The 23,307-nt window shown below is 37.7% G+C and overlaps 1 protein-coding gene across 2 annotated transcripts in view; it reads right to left on the reverse strand.

The window, feature by feature from the left end:
* The window catches only part of LOC131693007 (upstream-binding protein 1), a 67,056-nt gene that overhangs the window by 10,208 nt on the left and 33,541 nt on the right, over positions 1 to 23,307 (reverse strand). The window contains exons 3-5 of one of the 2 annotated variants that reach the window (XM_058980446.1): positions 5,941 to 6,010; positions 5,587 to 5,879; positions 20 to 80 (exon numbers count right to left, since the gene is read on the reverse strand). In XM_058980446.1, coding sequence (XP_058836429.1) covers positions 20 to 80; positions 5,587 to 5,879; positions 5,941 to 6,010 — 424 coding nt within the window. Of the gene's footprint in view, positions 1 to 19; positions 81 to 5,433; positions 5,880 to 5,940; positions 6,011 to 23,307 lie in introns of both variants that reach the window. The other variant, XM_058980445.1, reaches the window with a different exon arrangement.

A 23,307-nucleotide genomic window follows, 5' to 3' on the forward strand; every position in this document is an offset into this window, starting at 1 on the left:
GTCCGATTGCAATAGTAACCTGTTATCATCGTGAACCTTCTCGGAACGCTGCATGTTATCGCTTGACTTGTTGAGATTTCCTGAGAATGAGGGAAATTCATATATGAGACAGTTAGTAATACAGGATATTCTAAAAAAAAACTATGGTTTTACTATGTAATGAACTTTGATCGGTATATCCTGATTCCTATTTGTTATAGGTATGTTCGACAATAAATCTTGCGTAAGCAAGATTGTAACTTGGAAAACGTTATTGTCAAACCCAAAAAATTTAGCATTTGGTAAAGTTGCGAAAACGTGTTTTCGCTCGCACTGATGCCCATTGAATGGATGCATACTTCGGCTCACAGTATGGTGGCGTAAGCCAGAAAAGTCGAGTATAGAAGATTTCCAACATAAAAATATTCTTCGCGCCCATTCGCTTTTTTGCAACACTACAGGAGCCATCATGACATTACTTACTTAATTGCTACTACTAAATAAACGTTAGGAGTTTCCATAGTAGTTATCCTGTGGTTAATGTTCATATTAAATTTTGGTCACCTCATTAGGCCTCGCATCCGTCTTAACTTGTTAGATTCAAATGATTCGGGTATTTCGAATTTTTGAATTCAAAGTGCCACGAAAAATTAAAAAATAGAACAAATACTGTGCAAAATTTCAAAAAAATTAATTTTGTAGATATTGAGTTATGAAGTACACCAAACAAGTTTATTTCGAGGCGCCTTTGGAGACTCGCTGTCACTCGCTTAATTTTCAGAATTTTGCAAAAAAAATTTAAGAAAATATTGTTCAATTGTTGTATTATTATGTGGAAATTCAATGAATATTCTAACACTCACTGCGTAATATGGAAATCAATATGTTAGTTCACGACCACCAACACTGCCACTTTTTGCTTCAATTATAGAGTTTTTAACCTTAGGGTCATTCGGCCCTTTTCTGGGGTTTATAATCTCTTTTTGAAAAGAATACCACCATTTGAAGGATGAAGTTTTATTTTGCTAATAATGATTATTTCCAAGAAGTTGACAACAGAATTTCACAGTTATAGTAGAATACTACTATTTGACAACTTATCAATTCTTTTTGAAGTACATAGAATACATCTATCGTTTCAATACAAAGGCCCCGTTTCAAAAATTTCTGATGGGATAATTTCCAAGTTTTTGAATGGATTTTGCAAAAAACAGTAATTATCTGCGCCATGATTGGTTCGCACTATTCAACCGAGCGAGCGTGTGCTGCTAGGACTACCCCTTTGTCATCCAATTAACTGCGGCACATGTAAAAAATGGAACATAAGAAAAACTCGCCAGTTTTCGTTCTGACGTCGTAGTAGCTCCTGCTTTTCATGTCAGCACGAATTTTTTGGTGGCAAAATATTCCATGACTGCCGCCGAGCACTGATAACATTTCATTCCAATTATTCAGTGGCGTGCCAGTTTCATGCATATTCAGAGGATACAATAATCACACACAACAGGAAAAGCAGAACGCTTCTCCTCTGGAGCTGAATAAACGGATTCCATTTGTGTGCTGGCAATGGGGTGCTTTCCTTGTTTAGTTTCAGGGATTTAGCGTCAAGTCCGCGCTAATCTATTCCGACAAAAAGTTAGTGTCGGTTTCTGATGAGACGAAGTCGAAACGCACCCAAGAAGTCATTTAGAATTCGCTTTAACAAGAAAATTGCATTTTTGTCGGCAAATATTATGCATTTCGAAAATTTATCTAAATTTATTATTTGACTAATCTTTTTTAATGATAGCCTCTTCATGATGCATTTACAGTTAAAATGCTTCTTTTCACGTTTATTGTGAAATGCTTTTGATTGTACATGAAGAAACGATGTTTTATACTCTGCACCAGCACTAGCTAACGATAAACCATTAGCCTGTGCACGCTAGCGTGGCTGACTGGCGGGTCGACGTGAATTGGTTTTTGCTGTAGACCGTGTTTGCAGACATTGTTCCACAGCTTAATGGCAGTGTTGGTGGACACGGCTCGCAGTGGGGATCATTTTGTGTCGATTTATCGGCACGGGCTAATTAGAAATGTTTTTTGCTATGAACCGTGTTTGCAGACATTGTTCCACAGCTTCATGACAATGTTGGTGGACATGGCTCGCAGTGGGGATCATTGTGTGTCCATTTATCGACATGGGCTTATTAGAAATGTAATGGTTGAAGTCTATTAGTGGTCGTTTAGTAATAATTATAGTTTTTAGTGCTAGTGTACAATTGTCATGTGCTATTCGTTTATGTGTTCGTCTGAATACTTGTGACAGCTGGATCAGGGAATGGATGCAGAACTGGCTTATATGATAGAATAGTTGTGTTCAATTTGTGCATTCGATTCGAATCATTCGGGAATATCGAATTGGATAAATTAAGGTACGATTAATTTACCGACGCGCGTGACTTATCCATTCCCGGCATAGCATAAGAAGACTCTAACAGAATTCAATTGCCATTAATGATAAATAAACATCATTTTCTGGCATTTGGACGAGTTCAAGTAATTTTATTGCCTGTTAGATGTGTTCTTTTCTTCTACTTTATTAGTCTGTTTTTCCACTACTCATGTATACCAAAAATATTATCGGTCAATTTATACACTTCTAATTAATCTCTTTGCATATTTTTTTCTTTATTCGGCATGTTTCCTGTCATTATAACACAAACAATGGCATATTCTCTCATATACACTCACAATCTCTCCCATCTTAAACGTACAAACGCTCGTGGCCTTCGCGATAACATAAACCAGGTAACAAACGCGAACATGCAATTGCACACATCCACATATACTTACGATTCGATCAAGAATACACCCGAATATGCGAATGGCCATACGGTTATAAAATCCAATTCATTATCGTGAGGTTACATACACGATAGCAGACGCTACAAATACGTTAACATACAAACGCTTGAGCTTCGTCCACGCACCACTACACTCGCATTCTCACACACAAGTTGAAAATTTTCGGACCCTTCCCTTGGATCCAACACTACTTTCGACCCTAGTAGCAACGTACCTACGTTCAATTGGATCAATCGAAAAAAAAATGACGCTTATATTCACTAAACAACACTGGCGACATGATCGGAAACTTTAGTGATATGGGGAATCTTGCTCTTCTACCATTCAGCACGTTAACATACAAACGTTTAATTTCGACTCACTCACACGACAAGAAGCTGATCCAATGTCCAACTTTTCTGATAAAAGATGAGTCGCAAAAATCTCCGTCTCCACAAACAGCGTGAGAATAATTTTCCCGATATAATTTATCTGATTTTTTTCTTTCTCACCGAAGAAGGTGATAATATTTTTTTTAAATATACACTTCATTTTCAAGAAAAGCGATAAAGACATACGATTGACTTGTTTTTTCGAGTTTTGGAATAGCGCCAGCAAGGCAACGAACACAAAAAGGATACCGTGATAAACTCATTCGCTCATTCTCCAGTGGATTTATTTATCCGGAGAAATAATGCTTTGTATTTATCCGGAAAAGTTGTGTGTGTACCAAGAACTTTTCGCATGAAAATGTGAGATTTTATTGTCGAAGTGGCAAATTATTCGGATTCATTTACTCATATGAGTGATAAGTGCAATGCCTGGTTAGAATACAATAACAATGTACCAGAACAGTGGTTTTCAATCGGTAGTCAATTCACCCCAGATGTTAAATTTGCCATCCCACGAGTTGAATTCTTCTTTATGACGATATTCTCATAATTCAATTTATTATTCCCTTAATGGTAGATATGATGCAGAGATATGACAAATTTACAAGATATCACGATTTTTCTAAAGCAGATTCGAAATCAAATCGTTTTCGAACAAGAATGCAATTCATTGTCTGTTGAGTTGGGTGGGGCATAATGCTGAGAGCTCTAGGAATGGGATACACAAGACGAAAAAGATTGAAAACCACTGATTCGGAAGATAAAATGAGCCGCTACAAATTAATTAGCTACAAAAAATTCATAGTTCCGTAGGTTCATTGTAGCGCTGTGGTTATTGTATATGCATAAGAATCTCCAAGCAACCAAAAGTTCGGAAAATACTTAAAAAAAATTCATTTTGCCAAAAAGTAGGAAGCGTCTTGAAAATATATGTGTACTCACAAAAAACACAAATTATTTTATAAAATACGAGCATCAAGCTTTCAAAATACTTACCTGTTATTTGTTTCACTTTTATTCTTTGCTTTAATCACGAATATACCATTATAATGATTTTTGTTTGGAGGATTGCAAAAATACTAAATACGTTGCATCTTCTTTTAAAAAAAACTGCAAAAATGAGATTCATCTGTCAAAATTAACGTTTCAGTATGGCGCTTCCTCGAATATGTACGACAGTCAGAAAGTCTTTCGATTTTTTGCGCAATCGAAGGGGTCTGAATTACCCCCACAGTCTTAATAGCCCCGGGTTCCCCTACCAATTGTCTTTAACATCCAGCAGTTCGACGGACTCTCGGAAATGACCAAAATTCAATATAAAGTATTCCCTATCAATATGAGAATCATTTTTATTGTTTATGCCGGTCTGGATAAGTTGTCATTATAAAAAATATTTGCGACCATATCGGCTATCTCGATCGAAATCGGATTGTGACCAAAATTTAACATCAGTCACTTTATTACTATATTTAGTGGTAGAGTAAGCTGTCTATTTTGGCATTTTTAGGGAGTGTGGCTATTTCATTAAATACTCGGGCTGAAGTTGGTGGAATGATGCGAATGAAATGGCATCAATAACTTTGTTGCATTCTAAGGAATCAATATAATAACACAAATGGCTTGAAGACGATGAGATGGTTGTGTTTGAGCGTAATGGAAATTCGAATCGTCATCGCCCCAAATCTCGCCCTATAATTTGAGCCAATTCGTTGAACAAAGATTGAACAGACATTGCCCCAATCAACGGCGTCAAATAAGTAGCATGATAATAGAAATAGGTCCAAAATAGGCTCATTACCCTATATAAAGCGTTTTTTGCATCTTTTGTCGATATCTCAGCAACCCATTTTTTGCGGAGATTTAAGTAAAAATAACGTTTGATACCTGAGACTTGGAAAATATTTCACTGAAAATCAGTAAATGCATGCCACTTTGCTGAGATATCAGTTTCTAAGTCTAGAGACTAAACAGCTGATTGAAAATTGCCGAGTTGCATTTAGTGTGTATACATTTTATGATGGACATTAGCAATTAGCATTATGTGGGTATACATGCGCAGGCAATGAGAACTATACCATTAGATAAATTGTGATAGGTTTTTGCTGCTCGAGCGACCTAAAAGATGGTTAGGGAAATGATAGCGTCATAAAATGTTTGTTTCGCGAAAATTACATATTCTTCTCTGACTGATGATAATGGTACCTGCTTAAAAACTCTGAATGATAGATTCACTAACCTGTGCTATCGTAACGGTTACTGTGCATAAAGTTTTGTAATCCACCCATATTGTTCATTGGGCTATGTACCCCACTGACAATACCCCCCACGAGCGACTGTTCATTACCGGCGGGAGACTGCTGTTGGGCGCCATTGGTATTGCCACCGTTACCTATAGTTTGCTGCTGTTGGCCAGCCTGATTATGATGCTGTGCTTGCTGTTGTTGTTGTTGGTCTGGGTTCTGCAGCTGTTGGGCATGCTGATGGTTATGATGTGGTTGCTGTTGTTGTTGTTGCTGCTGCTGTTGTTGTTGCTGTTGATGCTGTTGCTGCGGCGGCTGTTGCTGTTGATTAAGTGAGCTTGAGGCGCCAGAAATTTTTGAAATTTTGATAACTTCGTGGGCAACCTTCTGTGGTGGTGATGGTAATTCTTGCTTGAACACGGGGAAGTTCAGCAACGAGTCACTATTTGTAAAAAAATGAAGGAGTTTATACCCTGATAAATGATTACACTAACAGTACCGACCTCATATATCCATTGCTAGATAATTCATTGCTTAAATCGAGGTCCAGCTCTTCGGGCCAACGCATTGCACCTGAAAATGAAACAAAGCCCGATTAGATTGTACGTTTTACAAGTCGATAGTGTACCAATCACTTAGATCATTGTTGCTGCTGTTCACGTTTGCGTTGAAACTTTTGAGTTTTTTGCGCAAAAAATCTTTCTCTGTGATATCTCCAGTGCCGTAGGTCTCATTCATTGTCAAGACCGGTTTAGAGAAATTTATTCAAAACGAGCAGAGTACAAATCCGTGAAAACTTCGCGTGGGCATCGTTATCGAGCCTAGGAGAATTGAAGTTCCACGATTGACTCAGTTCGGATTTGAATTAGTGATCGAAATGTAAACAATCTGACAAACAGGATTTGTTACATTCACTGTGTGCCATTCAAACAAACAGGTTTCTACATCTGAGCTCTGCTACGTCAAGCGATAACAGCGAATGAACTTGATCCCACCACAAAACTAGTGTTCCCTGTACTGTGAATTGAATTGACAAACGCAGAATCTACGTCACCGTTAGAAAATCAGCGTGGTTGTCTATGAATCTCGATTGTCTGTGCTTCACTAAACAAATGAATCGGAGTTAGTCGAGTGGAATCGGCTATTCACTCACTTCAACATTTTTACTCGTCGCAAATGTTTCTCAAAAACGAATCAACAAGCAAACCCATATCAGACGGGACACGACCCACCAGCCGCTATATAGCATTCACTAAGAGTGAAGGAGAGGCTGCACCACGACTGTTTGTGAAAACGGTTATCTCGAGAAATTTACACGTTATCAACGTAATTATTAAATAAATCAAAAACATTTTGTCATACCAACACCAGCATCACCGTCAACATGTGTGGCGCTCAGCTTGAGGTAGATTGTTCCTCGTGCTTTGCCATTTACTGGTCACTCACAGAGGCAGGCATAAACTTCCGATGCTTTTGACACATCTTACTCACAAAAACTAATCAAACAAAATAGCTCAACTTGGCGGGCTGTGCTACACAAATGTTACAGTCAAACGGCGACGTGCTAAATAATTTAGTAAGCTAACCGCATCGGATTCAGACGAGGCATACTATTTAACATTGATATAATTACATTCATACGAGTTTATTCTGAGCTATTTAAGGTACACATATTTTACTACATCGAAGGTTTCATAAAAATAATTGCAATTCATTAATTGTGTTTTGAGTTTTTTTTTCTAGGAGTAAAAAAAGAAATAAATTGAGAAGGTTTGAATCCACATACACTGCATTCAAAATGTAAACATTGCTAGACATAGTGTTAGTGGCAACAGCAAACCGCACGGAACGACTAGAAAAACCTGTTTGACCTACACGCATCAATTAAGAATTGCGATGTTTTTTTTCAGTGAAGAAGATTCCAAATTCTTTTAGATAGTGCTAAAAAACCCACTTCCTAAATTTGCTGACTGTGGCAACTGTAATAATCTTCTTGTGGGGTGCGATGAAATCTAATTATTGGCACGTGTTCGATAATAATGTATATAGTCCGCTATGTCGTTTGCCTCACGTTGTTTTAATGAAATACTAAACCATGTTATTTTGAAACTAATGCTAGAATTAATAAAAGTATGTAGAACATGTTTTATAACTTAGTTTACTAACCAAGAAATGGTTCGTGATTATAAGATTGTGTTATTTTTAGGAGCTTTCTCCATAGCCCAATGCGTGCGTTGTAAATAATACTGTTGTGTCAAATTGATTATCCGTTAACTTGTTCAGTAAAAATAAAATGTGACTATTAATGTTGTATTTTCGCCTACGATCCTTCTACTATAAAAAATGTTATGCATACGAAAGATTTTGAGCTGCAAATGGACCACCAATTTTACTTCCTGTTGTAGATGATACATATGATAGGGGAAAGTGGTCGGTTGCCGGTACCCCTATGTAACTTTTGACAGAAAGCAGATATGGTTATACTGACAAATTTTATTTGTATGTTATATTCGCACGTTATTTTTGTGCCGATAGCTAAAGCAAACAGTTTCGTACGTTCTGTTCTACAACCAAAATATTGTTTGAACAAGTTAACATCTACTCAAAAGTTTTTTTGAACATTTGCTTAGTGTTATAGAAAGAAGTAAATCGATCGAAAACATATGCGCATTGAATATTTACGAAGTGAATTTATTCTATATTATGATTCAATATTGAATTGCAACAAAATGTTCGCCACAATTTTTTTTGGTTCAGTTTTGAAAAAGGTTACTGAAATCGGTTGTCGGCGCCCAAATTTAGTCGGTTATCGGTACCACATTCTTTGTGACAAACTCTGAATTATCTATAACCCAATCAATATGAGTATTTTCGGAACGGGCTTGACGAGTAGATACTAGAGAATAATTTTTGACACCATTTTGAAAACCAAGATGGCGATATCCGGTTTTCGGAACGGGCTTGACGAGTAGATACTAGGGAATTATTTTTGACACCATTTTGAAAACCAAGATGGCGATATCCGGTTTAGTGGAATTCTCTATATCCAAATCCATACGGATATTTTCGACACGGCTTTTATGAGTCTGCCAAAAATCGATGTCTGATGCCATTTTGAAATTCAAGATTTGGGCGACATCTCTATTCTAAAAGCACCCAGATTGAAGGTTTTCAGATTTGTCTATAGTAAAAAATTCGTCATATCTATTATGACGGATTTTTTTGCTATAGCTTCGACATGTTGGTATAGTGACGAATATCAATTTTGGATATGGAGACATTCTACTATCACTGTATCTGTGCTACTATTACAACCTTTGCAAATGAGAAATATTGCACGGTTTCATATGATACCGCGCCAAGGAAAAGTCACCATTCTGAATTTTGAAGTCTCCGCCATCTTTGTTTTAGAATGACAGCGAACATCAATTTTTGAGTTCTATAGATCTTCTCGAAACCCAACATTACCCAAGTAATCGCCAAGTATGTACTAGTATATGCGGTAATGTAGCATTTTATTTGGATTTCAGATATTCATATTCAAAAAGAAAATTATATTTTTTTACTGTAAATAGTGTGAATTATGAAAATATGTCAAATGTTGTTGTTAGGAATTTTTTTTTATTGAAAGCTTCTCTATGATCCAAATATGCTGAAAAAGTTTCTTTTATGTCTTTAAAACGATAAACATTGGATTTATGATATTTTATGATGGGGTAACGCGAACAACTTTTATCAAATGAAATAACTATTTTGGTATGAAAAAATTCCAAATATCTCGAAAACTACAATATATATTTAGGAAGATTTTTGTTGAAATCATTTTAATTTAAAACGATACTTAGAATTCTATTCTGTAATAAAATTACAGTTTTGCATGTCATTTGGTATGGATTTTTAAAAACATGTATAAAGTTATTGTTACAAAAAGTTCTCCATTATACAATCACATTCAAAATGTTTTTTTCTATTTAGATTTTTGTTGACAATATAAAAAAAATAGAAAAAATAGGTTTTTTGGCAATTTAAATTTTTAACGTTATAACGGGTTAGGGTAAGCGTACCCCCGTCCAGAAGAAAACCACATGAGTCCTCGTGATACAAAACTTTCAGATGATTTGGTTTCACAAAGTTATCAAATCTCTCGATGGTTGCGATTTTTTAATTAAGTTGTCTACAATAAACATACACAATGAGATGTTATTTTAGCGATGTTAGAATTTTGTCCATCGATAGTCATAAAATCAATCAAGGTATATAATATATGCAAAATTAAAGCGAAATCGTACCAAGATTTGGGATACTATAAAACGATGGAAGTTGGATTAGTTTGTTCATTTTTTCAACGAGGTACCCAATAAAATTTGGATTCTATTGTTCGGAATAATCTTGAAAAACTATAGTGCTATTAGCACCTATATATGTGAAAAGTTAGCGACTACACACATAGAACAACTGAAATTTAAATATGACATAAACAATATTGCGACATATTTGTATATTTCATAATAGAATTTTACATATTTTGACATGTAAAAAATATTGAATTCGGTAGAAGAAACTGAAAAATTGTGAGCGACACATATTTTTACTTGTTCTTGAATATAAATTCAAGTGAATTATGACGATCCTTTTATGTCACATCTTGCGAGGTGTATATATTTTTAAGTGTGTAGCTTTTATATAAGTTGAACCTTATCATTTTTGAGAGGACAAGTCGTGATCTAACGATTATTTGATTAACGCTTACCATCTTTACAACACCGTCCTAGAAGGTCGACTAAAGTTTGAAGCAGAAATTGCGGCAATTCTTGAAACATCACGTCCGAATAGAATTGGTGAACCAACTAACTAATCTGTTGTCAGTTTGAAAATGCTCTGCCTGTTTAGTGATTTTACTTGCGGATTTGGTTTAATGATGATATGATTTATGCTTTGCTCTTAGTTAAAATGATATATCAACTAGTTCGTTTGCTATCAGCAGTTGTCTTAAAGAAACATCTTTAAACTAGTTTGATAGTGTTTTATTTTCGAAATCCAGATGCGGTGAGGTTAACAACAATTTGATCGGAGGACTTATTAAATCTCCAAACCGTTGCAATGACAGGACTGATAGCATCATAGTCAGTTGATCTCATTTCAGGAAATGCGAGCAAAGTACGAGAGGGTACATAATGGTGCACTTGGGCGAGTAACTCAGGAACATCGTATTCATCTCGCAGTATTTTAGCCAGAAAAACTGCATGCGATATCATTCACCGCTCAGCAGGGGTGTTCAAGTCTAACAAATGACAGCGGTGATACACCGCCTCTGAACGCCTTTGATCCTACACAGAAAACTTGCATTACCTAGCAGTAGGTAATTTTAAATCTGTGTATCCCACTTCCTCCAACGAAAAACGAAAGAGAGGGAGTCCAAATTTACCCAAAAATAATGAGATATTCCCCAAAGCCGACTAAACTTCATCCCATGAATTTTGAGTAAAAAAAATCATTCCCTCTCCCTCATTTTCCGGCAGTGAAATAAGGACAGCAAATTCATACGTCTCCCAACCTTTGAACAGAACGGATCGTTATATTTCACAGTGGTGTTCAGTGTGTAAATTTCAGTGATTCAAGGTCATCCTTTGTTCGTTCGTTAGCTGCCATTCTGCTGGTGCCGGCAGTAAATCCAGTACATTGTTTTCGCTGGTGCGGAACAATCGACGTTGTTTGCAGATAAGTTTTGCTTTATTTTTTTTTCCTCGTTTGCTTTCTTTCCTTTTCCCTACTTTTACTCTACCTTGTAATCAAATAATAAGACACATTCCCGTTTATATAACGCTCTGCCCTCGTGCTTAAATGGCCGAGGGCGAAATACCATCTGATGTAATCATGGAAGTCCCTGATCCCCCTAATACTCGCATTGCTCCCCGTATAAAGCAGTACCCAGAAGGTTCCTCTGGGCCATGGGTGGTATATTTTCGGACCGGAGAGAAACCGGTTAATATATTAAAACTTTCTCGAGATCTGACTGCTAATTACCCGTCCGTAACTCAGATAACACGTGTTCGGGCAAACAAGATACGTGTTCTAGTGAGTGATCTCGGCCAGGCAAACGCGATTGCTTGCTGTGAGCGCTTTACGCGGGAATTTAAAGCGTACGTGCCTTGTGTGGCCTGTGAAATCGATGGGGTAGTGTCCGAACCGGGCCTGAAATGCGAAGAACTGTTGGAGCACGGGGTTGGCTGCTTTAAGGACCCCTCTCTTGAACAGATTAAGATCTTAGAATGCAAACAATTGTATACCGCAAACACCGAGGGAGGTAAGACTACCTACTCTCTATCAGGCTCGATTCGGGTGACATTCGCCGGGTCCTCTCTTCCCAACTACATCCTCCTTGACAAGGTTCGCCTACCAGTTCGCCTGTTCGTACCGCGGGTCATGAACTGCAGCAATTGCAAGCAGTTGGGCCACACAGCCACATATTGTGGAAATAAGAAACGATGCGGCAAATGCGAAGGAGAGCATGAGGATGACTCTTGCGACAAAGAAACTGAAAAGTGTATTTGCTGCGGGGGCCCTTCACATGCTCTTAAATCATGTCCTGCGTACAAGCAGCGCGGGGATAAAATTAAGCGCTTCCTTAAGGAACGCTCAAGGCGTTCTTATGCAGAAATGTTAAAGAATGCTTCGCCATCTGTCCTGTCCGAAAATCCCTATGCTGGTTTGGCTAACGTTGAGCAAGAATCTGACGACCCACGAGAGGGAACATCTTTGGTTAACCCAGGGGAATCCAGGAAGAGGAGAAATCCAGCCTCCCCTACATTGCCTCGTAAGGGTGCCAAGGTGTCGTCCACTCAGAGTGCGCCATCTACAACCAATAAATCCAACGGAAGTGATGCACAAAAGCCGAAGCAATTTGCTCCAGGACTTGGAAATATTAATTCTAACAAGGAGTACCCACCACTTCCAGGGACATCCAAAACCCCAAGTGTCCCCTTTTTTCAAACAGATACTCAGTCCAGTAGCGGACTAATGAAATTTTCTGACATAGTGGACTTAATTTTCACAGCTTTCAATGTTACTGATCCTCTTAAAAGCCTTCTGATACGTTTTCTCCCTATAGTGCAAACATTTTTGAAGCAGTTGACTACTAAATGGCCCCTCCTTGCAGCGATCGTATCCTTCGATGGCTAAGTCATCGAACGAGGTCACCGATTCGATCACTGTTCTACAGTGGAACAGCAGAAGTATCCTCCCGAAAATCGATTCCTTTAAATTTTTACTAAATAGTTTAAAATGTGATGCTTTCGCATTATGTGAAACTTGGTTAACTTCCGATATAAATCTCAACTTCCACGACTTTAATATAATTCGTCTGGATCGAGAAAACCCCTATGGAGGAGTACTTTTGGGGATCAAAAAGTGCTATTCTTTCAATCGAATTAACCTCCCTTCAACACCAGGCATTGAAATTGTCGCTTGTCAAGTTTTAATCAAAGGTAAAGACCTTTGCATTGCTTCCATCTACATTCCTCCTAGAGCCTCGGTAGGGCACCGAGCGCTTTGTAATATCACGGAATCCTTACCGGCACCGCGGCTAGTTCTGGGAGACTTTAACTCGCACGGTACGGTATGGGGTTGTCTTCATGATGATAATAGATCAACATTAATCCAAGATCTTTGCGACAATTTCAACATGACCATCTTAAACACGGGAGAAATGACGCGGATTCCTACACCACCAGCACGCGCAAGCGCGTTGGATTTATCGCTTTGCTCGACATCGCTACAGTTAGATTGCATGTGGAAGGTGATCCCTGATCCCCACGGTAGCGATCATTTGCCTATCGTGATTTCAATTGCTAACGGTTCAAGACCATCGGAAACAATCAATATATCGTATGACCTCACACGGAACATTGATTGGAAGAGTTACGCGAGCGCGATATCCGTTAAAATCGAATCCACTCAAGAACTTCCTCCGGAGGAAGAGTACAGGTTTTTGGCTGGCTTGATTCTCGACAGTGCGAATCAAGCTCAGACTAAACCAGTACCCAGCGCGAATACCCATGGACGGTCTCCCACCCTGTGGTGGGATAAAGAGTGCTCAGAGCTGTACGCGGAAAAGTCCACTGCATATAAGGCCTTCCGGGAAGACGGGTTACCCGCTAGCTATCAACAGTACGCGTCGTTAGAAAGGCGAATGAAGAGTCTAATGAAAGCCAAAAAACGCAGTTATTGGCGCCGGTTCGTCGATGGGTTAACGAGAGAAACAGCGATGAGCACTCTTTGGGGTACGGCTCGACGTATGCGTAACCGTAATAGTACGAACGAGAACGTGGAATATTCAAACCGTTGGATATTCGCTTTCGCCAAGAAGATCTGTCCGGACTCTGTCCCGGTACAGAAAACGTGCCGCGCCGCGTCTCCTCACGATACCGCGAACGAAACACCGTTTTCGATGGTGGAGTTCTCACTTGCTCTCTTATCGTGCAACAATAACGCCCCAGGGTTAGACAGAATCAAATTCAACTTGCTGAAGAATCTGCCAGACACTGCAAAAAGGCGCTTGTTGAATTTATTTAACAAGTTTCTTGAGGGTAACATTGTCCCTTATGAATGGAGGCAAGTGAAGGTCATCGTCATCCAAAAACCAGGAAAACCAGCCTCCGACCACAACTCGTATCGGCCGATTGCAATGCTGTCCTGTATTCGGAAGTTATTCGAGAAAATGATCTTGTTTCGCCTCGACAATTGGGTTGAAGCAAATGGCTTACTGTCAGATACACAATTTGGCTTCCGCAAAGGCAAAGGGACGAACGATTGCCTTGCGTTGCTTTCTACAGAAATCCAAATGGCCTATGCTAACAAAGAGCAGATGGCATCAGTCTTCTTGGATTTTAAGGGGGCTTTTGACTCAGTTTCTATCAACATTCTGTCAGAGAAGCTGCACCAGCATGATCTTTCGCCAATTTTAAATATCTTTTTGCTAAACCTGTTGTCTGAAAAGCACATGCACTTTTCGTATGGCGATTTAACAACATCGCGATTTAGCTACATGGGTCTTCCCCAGGGCTCATGTCTAAGTCCCCTGCTCTACAATTTCTACGTGAATGACATTGACGATTGTCTTGCCAATTCATGCACGCTAAGGCAACTTGCAGACGACGCACAGTGATGCCGAGGCGGAAAAAAGTTAAAAAATTTACGTTTTAATTTCGTTCCAAATCTATTTTTATATTATTATGTAGGATATGAATAGTTATTTACCTAAGTTTCAATAGGTTTGGATGAACGGTTTGCCCGCTACAGTTTTTCAAATTTCAGTGCGCTCATTGCTCGATTTTTTCTTCCCTTATAAAATGTATGGGGAAACTGAAACTAAATTTACATCGATTTTCAAATAAGAGCACACACTTTCTCGCATATAAGACTAGCCCTATTTTCAAGATTTTTTCATCAGCTTTTCGAAAATGTCTAAGACATCTTGCGCAAATTTGCGTAAACCGTATCTTTTTAGCTTTAACAGTGTACAGGCATACCTCGATTTAACGTACTTTTTTCGATCCGTAAGAGTTTGTTTATTCGAATCGTAAATTAAACCGAAACACGAAGAAAAATGTTTTCATAAAATATCTTTAGTTATTTATAGACCTCACCATTTATGCATGAGAAACGAAATCGATTGAATTCACCTAACAGCACGATGATGCCTTTCTTCCATCAATTAATATGTTGTCCATAGAATCAACCGGTCTCGCGCAAGATCCTGGATATTTCACGTCATTTGACTGCAAAATAGATAATAATTCCTAATAATTTCTCGGCTAGACGATCTCACATTCATTTACGTAAACTGTATATTTACATTTATAACGATACATCGATTTCGTACACTTTTTGACTCAAAGGAGTTTGAAAACTCGAACCATAAATTAAATCGAAACCAGAAAGAACAACGTTTTCATAAAATATTTCTGTTTTTTTATGCACTACAGAATATACGTATGAGAGACGAAACCGATATAATACACCCAATAGTGCAATGAAACCTTTCTTATATCACTGCATATGTTGTTCCCAAGATCAGCTGGTTCAAATATCTTGGAAATGTCACGCTATTTGAATGGTATTTGCATATCAGTGGAAAAATAATTACTTAGCTAGCTGATTCCATATTAATCGTATTAATAAAGGGTGCCGCGCTATTTTATTGATTACTCAGCCTACAATGAATATATTGTAATTAAAACTATATTATATGAGTGTTCGTAGGGCCAAAACATACGATATTAAATGGTGTGATGGTAAATGAATTAACTTAGAATAAATCTGATTCACATATGAGTTTTAAATAGAAATGTAGAGAACGTAGTTGAAACGAACAGTTTAACAGAAGAGAATGTAAACAATGAGAGACACTCATTGTAGATGTTTTTTTGAAAACAGCCTCAAGATTCAACTAAAACTAAATTACAAACATACAATGTGGCTTAGATAATTATAAATGCAAGATTTTAATCTGAATTATTTTTTGAAAAAACACCCTGAACAATGTATTGGAACATTTCCTGTCTTTTGAATCTTTGCGATTTTTAGATTAAAAATTTGTTTTTTCTTTCTACTTTTTTATTTTAAAATCAAATAAACTAAAAAAATCTACAATTTGGCATCATTCTAAATAGAGTTCGATAGTTTCTAAAACTAGAAGAAATTTGATTTTTTTATAAACATAGTGTAAAAAGTTAATAAATCAAACAAATCGAAATAAAAGTGTTAACAGAAGAGAAAATAAATATTTTATGCGAATATGTTTTATAGTTTATTTAAATAGAATTATTTAAATGAGAATTATCAAAGGTAGTTTGAAAAAATGTGGTGTCCACCTAGCTCAAAATATACTGAACCAATTGTTTAAAGATTTTATACAATTCTTTCTGGATTTCTTCGGTTAACCACGTGAATTTTTCTTCAAATTCTAAATAACAAAATTACCGATTTATTAGCGAATATCAGTTTTTTGACTTCAAAGTGCTGAAAGCGAAATATTTCAATAAATCGAACAAAAAAGGAAAAAAACTGCGTAGTTACTTGGAAAATTATGTAAAGAAAAAATGTACAAAATTTCAAAACGATTGGTCCAATAGATTTTGATGTACACCACCAAACAACCTTATTTTCGAAATGTCACCGGAATTTCATTGGCACTCGCTCACTCTTTATTATTTTGCAATGAAAATTCAGGAAAATATTTTTCAAATGTTGGATTTTAATATAGAAATTGGCTGAATAGACTACCACTCTCAATATCGCCATAAAAAATTCACAAGCTCTTATTTTTCACGAATTAACCCTACCGAGATCCCCCACCCTTCTTATATATCATGATTAGGGCTATTTAGACCTTGAATTTGAAATCAGCGACCCAAAATTAGGCTAGAAATCATAATTTGAAAATATTTGAACACACTTTTTAATTTTTTCCGACTTTTATATGAAGCGGAATCACTGTGCGACGGGGTGGTCTCTGTTACAGGGCCCAAAGCTGCCGACTTGCAAGGACCATTACAAAATACCTTGGACAATTTGTCTGCTTGGGCTCTTCAGCTGGGTATTGAGTTCTCCACGGAGAAAAGTTGGTTGTTTTTTCTAGGAAGCGTGAGCCGGCGCAACTCCAGCTTTTAATAATGGGTGCAACGATCAACCAGGTTTTCACATTTAAATATCTCGGGGTCTGGTTCGACTCTAAAGGTACCTGGGGATGTCACATTAGGTATCTGAAACAGAAATGCCAACAAAGGATCAATTTTCTCCAAACAATAACTGGAACATGGTGGGGTGCTCACCCAGGAGACCTGATCAGGTTGTACCAAACAACGATATTGTCGGTGATGGAGTACGGGTGTTTCTGTTTCCGCTCCGCTGCGAACATACACTTCATCAAACTGGAGAGAATCCAGTATCGTTGCTTGCGCATTGCCTTGGGTTGCATGCACTCGACCCATACGATGAGTCTCGAAGTGCTGGCGGGCGTTCTTCCGCTAAAAAATCGATTTTGGGAACTCTCATATCGATTGCTCATCCGATGCGACATTCTGAACCCGTTGGTAATTCAAAATTTCGAGAGGCTCGTCGAGCTTAATTCTCAAACCCGTTTTATGTCCTTGTACTTCGACTACATGGCACAGAGCATCAATCCTTCTTCGTACAATCCCAACCGTGTCCGTTTCCTAGATACTTCTGATTCTACTGTATTCTTCGACACATCCATGAAGGAAGAGATTCGTGGAATCCCGGACCATATACGCCCGCAATATATTTTATAATAAATTCCGAGAAGTCGACTGCGACAAAATGTTTTACACTGACGGATCAAATCTCGATGGGTCCACTGGCTTCGGTATCTTCAACAATACTATCACCGCTTCATTCAAGCTCAATGATCCCGCTTCAGTTTACGTCGCAGAGTTAGCTGCAATTCAGTACACCCTTGGGATCATCGACACTCTGCCCACAGATCACTACTTCATCGTTTCGGACAGCCTCAGCTATATCGAGGCTCTTCGTGCGGTGAAGCCTAAAAAGCAACTCCCGTATTTTCTGGGGATGATACAGGAGTCCTTGTGTACGTTATCTGAAAAATCTTATCAGATTACCTTTGTTTGGGTCCCCTCTCATTGTTCTATCCCGGGCAATGAAAAGGCCGACTCATTAGCAAAGGCGGGCGCATTAAATGGTGACATATACGAAAGACCAATCTGCTTCAACGAATTTTTCAGTATTTGTCGTCAGAGGACGCTCAACAGTTGGCAAACCTCGTGGAGCAACGGGGAACTTGGACGATGGCTACATTCGATTATCCCAAAGGTATCAACGAAGCCTTGGTTCGGGGGGATGGATGTGGGTCGGGATTTTATTCGCGTAATGTCCCGACTTATGTCCAATCACTACACCATGGATGCGCATTTGCGGCGTATTGGGCTTGCGGAGAGTAGTCTGTGCGCTTGTGATGAGGGCTATCACGACATCGAACACGTTGTCTGGGTATGCGACGGGTATTGTGACGCCAGGTCTCAGTTAAGGGAATCCCTTCGGGCCCGAAGTAGACCACCCAATGTACCAGTCCTAGATATGCTGGCAACTCGTGATTTCCCCTATATGTCCCTTATTTATACCTTCATAAAAACGATAAATATCCCAATTTAGCCCCTCTCTTTTATTTCTCGTTTTTAGAGTTTCCTCCTGCCTTGTGGAACCGATCAGCTCCAGAGTGCCACTATGTAACCGCCGTCCGATGACTTTTGAAGGATTCCCCGCGGGTCCGAAGAATACCATCCGCCAATCCGGTACTCGACGACTTACTAGACTGAGGCGCAAATTTGTTTCGCTGATCCCCCTTCCCCCCCCCCCCCCCCCCCGTTCGAGCGAAAGTTGCAAGTTTTGCTCTTCTTTCCCTGTCTCTCCCCTGTCCTTGATACAACTGCTGCTACACTGATGCGGAAATAAGCCACCCTCTGAATATCTTGACCAAGCATAAGTTTTAGTTAAAAAATTCAAATTAGTATTCTGTATTCCTAGTTTTAAGATAGCTATAATTTTTACTCTTTATTGAAACTCTTGTCCTCCATCTTGTAAATAGAATTGAATCCCTAGTTTTAAGATTTCTGTGAAGTTTCTCATAAATATTTGTTCCGCCTTTTGTGTACTAAACTATATTGTTAGTTTTAAGATAACCGTAAAATATTTCGTGAAATACTATTACTCCCCCTCTTGTATATCAAAGTGAATCCCTTGTTTAATTTTTTTCATAAAAAAATCTTTTGGCCCTCTCTTGTATATTGAATCTTATTTCTAGTCTTAAGATAGCTGTAATTTTTTTTTTCCTTTGTAAAAAAAATATTTCAACATTGTAACCTCCTAGTTTTAAGATATCCAAAATATAAAAACATAAGCATTTGGCACCGCCAAGCTAACGCATTTGTGCCTATCAAATAAACGAAATGAATAAAAAAAAGGACAGCAAATTAAAATTACCTACTGGTAGGTAATGGATTTTAAGTGTGTATTAATCCTAACAGCATGGTAAGAATTTTAAACTACATTACCAACTCCCAGCAACGAACGAACAGGAAAGAGTTTAAAACCTAACGAAAAATGAAATCAGCGATTTTGGATATGAATACCAGTTCAAGATAGTGCGTTATCTTTTATCCAGTATTATCCCAAGAATATTTTCAGATCTGTTTTAATCGCATCCCTTTGAAATTCATTGCATGTGATATTCATACAAATGACGTGTCGGATAGCGTCGTCGACAATAGCAAAATGTAACGCGTTTCAATTGATCGAGCGACGAAGTGCGGAGTAATTTGTCTTATAATAATAAAGTGACGAGCGGAACTTCAGTAAAATCGATGGTGATTATCGAGAGCTACTATTACACTGATAATTACAAATTAGACTAAGCTGTTCCAATCTATGAAAGGCCATTCAATAAGCAGGTTGAAACCTTCAGACCGGAATACTTCGTCCCTCGAATCTGCGATTGAACTGAGATATTCAACGGCATCATAAACTGCACAATATTACAGTACTGTTGCAGCTCCAATGAAACTTCATTCCACAATGCGACAAGAGGCAAGATATGAATAGTATTAGTCGAAAATATATTTAAAAATGATTTCTGATCTTTTCATACTATACATCTTAGCTCTGTAACTAGTAGTTAGCATAATAACTAACGACTCGCGCGTAGTATGCTGCTCCCGTTTAATCTAATTTTGCAAGCATAGACACGTCGCGGAAACTATTCAACGCTTTTAATTACTCAGCACATTTTAACCTTTTCCAGTAGATGCTGTAAAGTATGAATATAAATTTTATTTATCAGTATAATTTTGTCCGATTTTTGCCATTCCGGTAATACTGAAACATTCATCACGGCAATGTATGGAGATTAAAAAACAGCCGGTCAATCTGATATGGTATTTGAAGTACCCATTGGCTATACAGAAAATCATTTCTGCAGGTTAAGTATTGTACCTACTTAGGGAACAAACTATTGAGCCACAATAAATATTATACGGTTTATCAGCTTACTTATCAAAAGGGCAAACCACAAAAACAGCCCAAGTGACACTTATCGAGAATAATTACAATTACAAAGAAAATGAAATTTTCGTTTTTCTTGACATTGAGCGTACTTTTGATAAATACGTCCGACATACAACTTCAGAAAGCCCTGAACGATTGATGTTGGCGAACTTATTAAAATACATACATGCGGGAGTACATACATGGGGTCTCAAACGGAAGATATCTAATAGGCCTTACATGAGCATCACCAAACCACGATTCTCCATTATATGGTGACCCAAAGTTAAATAGAAAACTACCGAAAAAATTTAAGGTTTAGCGGTTGGGTTCTATCACAACCGGAATTAAAAACCATCGGAGCTATGAAAGCTGTGTTTGATCTGCCTTCATTACACAAACATGGTATGAGGGAGCGAGCTTGGCTCCTTGAGCATCAGGCATTGCATTTATCGCTCATATGAGTAAATGCGCCCGGATAGTTTGCTACTGCGACAATAAAAACTCACATTTTCACACGAAAAGTTATTGGCACTCACACAACTTCTCCGGATAAATACAACGTGTTATTTCTCCGGATAAATAAAACAGCCGGAGAATGAGTGAATGAGTTTATCACGGTATCCTTTTGGCGTATCCTGCTTTGCTGTCGTTATTCCAAAACACGATAAAACAAGTCCATCCATTAAGTGTATTTTTTGAAGCTTTTATTGATTTCCACGAAATTAAAATTTTATCACCTTCTCCGGTGAGAAGGAAAAAGTCAAATAAATTTTATCCGGAAAATCATTCTCACGCTATTTGTGGAGACGGAGAATTTTGCGACTTATCTTATCTCGGAAAAGTTGGACATCGGATAAGCTACTTCTCGCGTGAGTGAGAGAGAATTACAACCCCTGCTGAGCATTAAAAAAGCAAACTATTGCTAGATGGTGGTTTAAAAGACCATCTGAGCATAAGGAAACTCAGCATTGACATTCCAAGATAAAATGGTATTCCGAACTTTGAGCTTTTACATGAGATCCATCTGTGACATATTGAAGCTTACCGCAATAAGAACTGCATCATTGTAACTTACAATTTGTAAGTACGTTGGAGTCAGAAGTATTCGATGCACCTTAATCAAAGTTTGCTTAATATAGAAACAGAATATCGCAACTTTCCATAAATGACGAGACTTTGGTTCAAAAACCTAACATCATAGGACGAGAATAAATTTATGATACCCTAGAACAGAATCCGCCAGCCATCTCCCTGTTGTTGAACCAATCTCGAACCAGATCGTGATTGGATCAGATTGACATCAACCTGCTTTTGGCTTGGAAACTGGAAATACTAAAGGGCTGGCTGGAAATTTTGTCAGAATTGTAATATATCGTGATTTGGTTTACAACAACGATTGTTTACTGCACTCATTTTACTTATTTGTTCCGCAACTTATGTTTTTTATCCAGATCACTTAAATCAGGTGATGGGATAAAAAACCTTCGTTTCCAAAACACTTCTAAAGCCTCATCAAAAATAGTTTCGATTCATCTATAAAATATAATCTAATTTGATTCAAGTGTTTTCAAGCGAATTATCGTGAAATTGGCTCATACAAAACAATGTTGTTACGTTGATGGGGCTCCAATCTTTCTATCTTGCAATTTTCATCTACCCTCCCTCTGTCAAGCTTGACCGCTGCAACCACACATACATATACATCCAAAATCGGCGGGCCCTATCGAATATCCATCGTCATAGTATGAATATGGTTTGATTGGACCTATGTGTTGATTTTGGATTTATATACATATTCACCATTCAGCCCAAATCCGTAATGTCCTTTGTTGTATTAAAAAGTCTATCTCTATGAAATCGCTAGTCATACACAAATTTAGTTGGATGACCAGAAACTTTCGTAGTCATATCTAAAAAGATACAAATCCTGTTTTGGTAAATAATGGATGATTAAGCGGCACTGTCCTTCTAGACAGTAAAAAAGGGTGTTTTACGATTCCCAATCATTCGTATTGAAACACAAACATACTCCTAAACTGCGAGTCGGTCTTACTGTAACAGTGCTCAATAAAACACTCATTTTGTATTAATGTTTTATTGCTACTGCTCATATTCAACCACACCCAATTTATGATATGGTGAGTAGAGAATAATACATGTGTAAACTTTGTTGTCGATTGCGAAGTCTGTCGAAAAAGAAGATCAATTTCCGCCACGGAATGTAGGGTAAGATGGGTATTTTGGACCGCTTCAGGAAGTCATAAAAAATTCTGAAAAATATGGTTTGGCTACGTAATCTGGATCAGTTAACAGGTTAAGATGTGCAGCTGCATCTTCTTTTTTCGAAATCTAATCTTCTAATCATCATATACTAGGGAAATATTACTAATAATGAAAGCGTATTTTTATAAATTTGGATCACACAATTTTATTTTAGACCGCAATTAATCATATTTTTCCTTTGAGTAACTGTAGAAAACATATTTTGGATCTATCTTAAACATATTTGAGATAATCTATTCAACTTTTTATAATGAATTCGAACATGATTTACTAAGAAGTGCTTTTCTGAGAATAAAGAGTGCACTTTTTTTTAAATTCAGAGATATGCAAAGAGATGCCAGAACTAATTGGGAGCATAGCGAAGATATGCTTCCCTTTAGTAATAACTAATATGTTTGGGATATGCCAACAATAACAATTTCAAAACGTCTGATCCTTTATATCAACATATTATTTATTATATATCTTATCAGCATAAAAACCGCTTTTACCATTTAAAATATATA

The sequence above is a fragment of the Topomyia yanbarensis genome, chromosome 3 (genome assembly GCF_030247195.1).
Source record: "Topomyia yanbarensis strain Yona2022 chromosome 3, ASM3024719v1, whole genome shotgun sequence".
Lineage (NCBI taxonomy): Eukaryota > Metazoa > Arthropoda > Insecta > Diptera > Culicidae > Topomyia > Topomyia yanbarensis.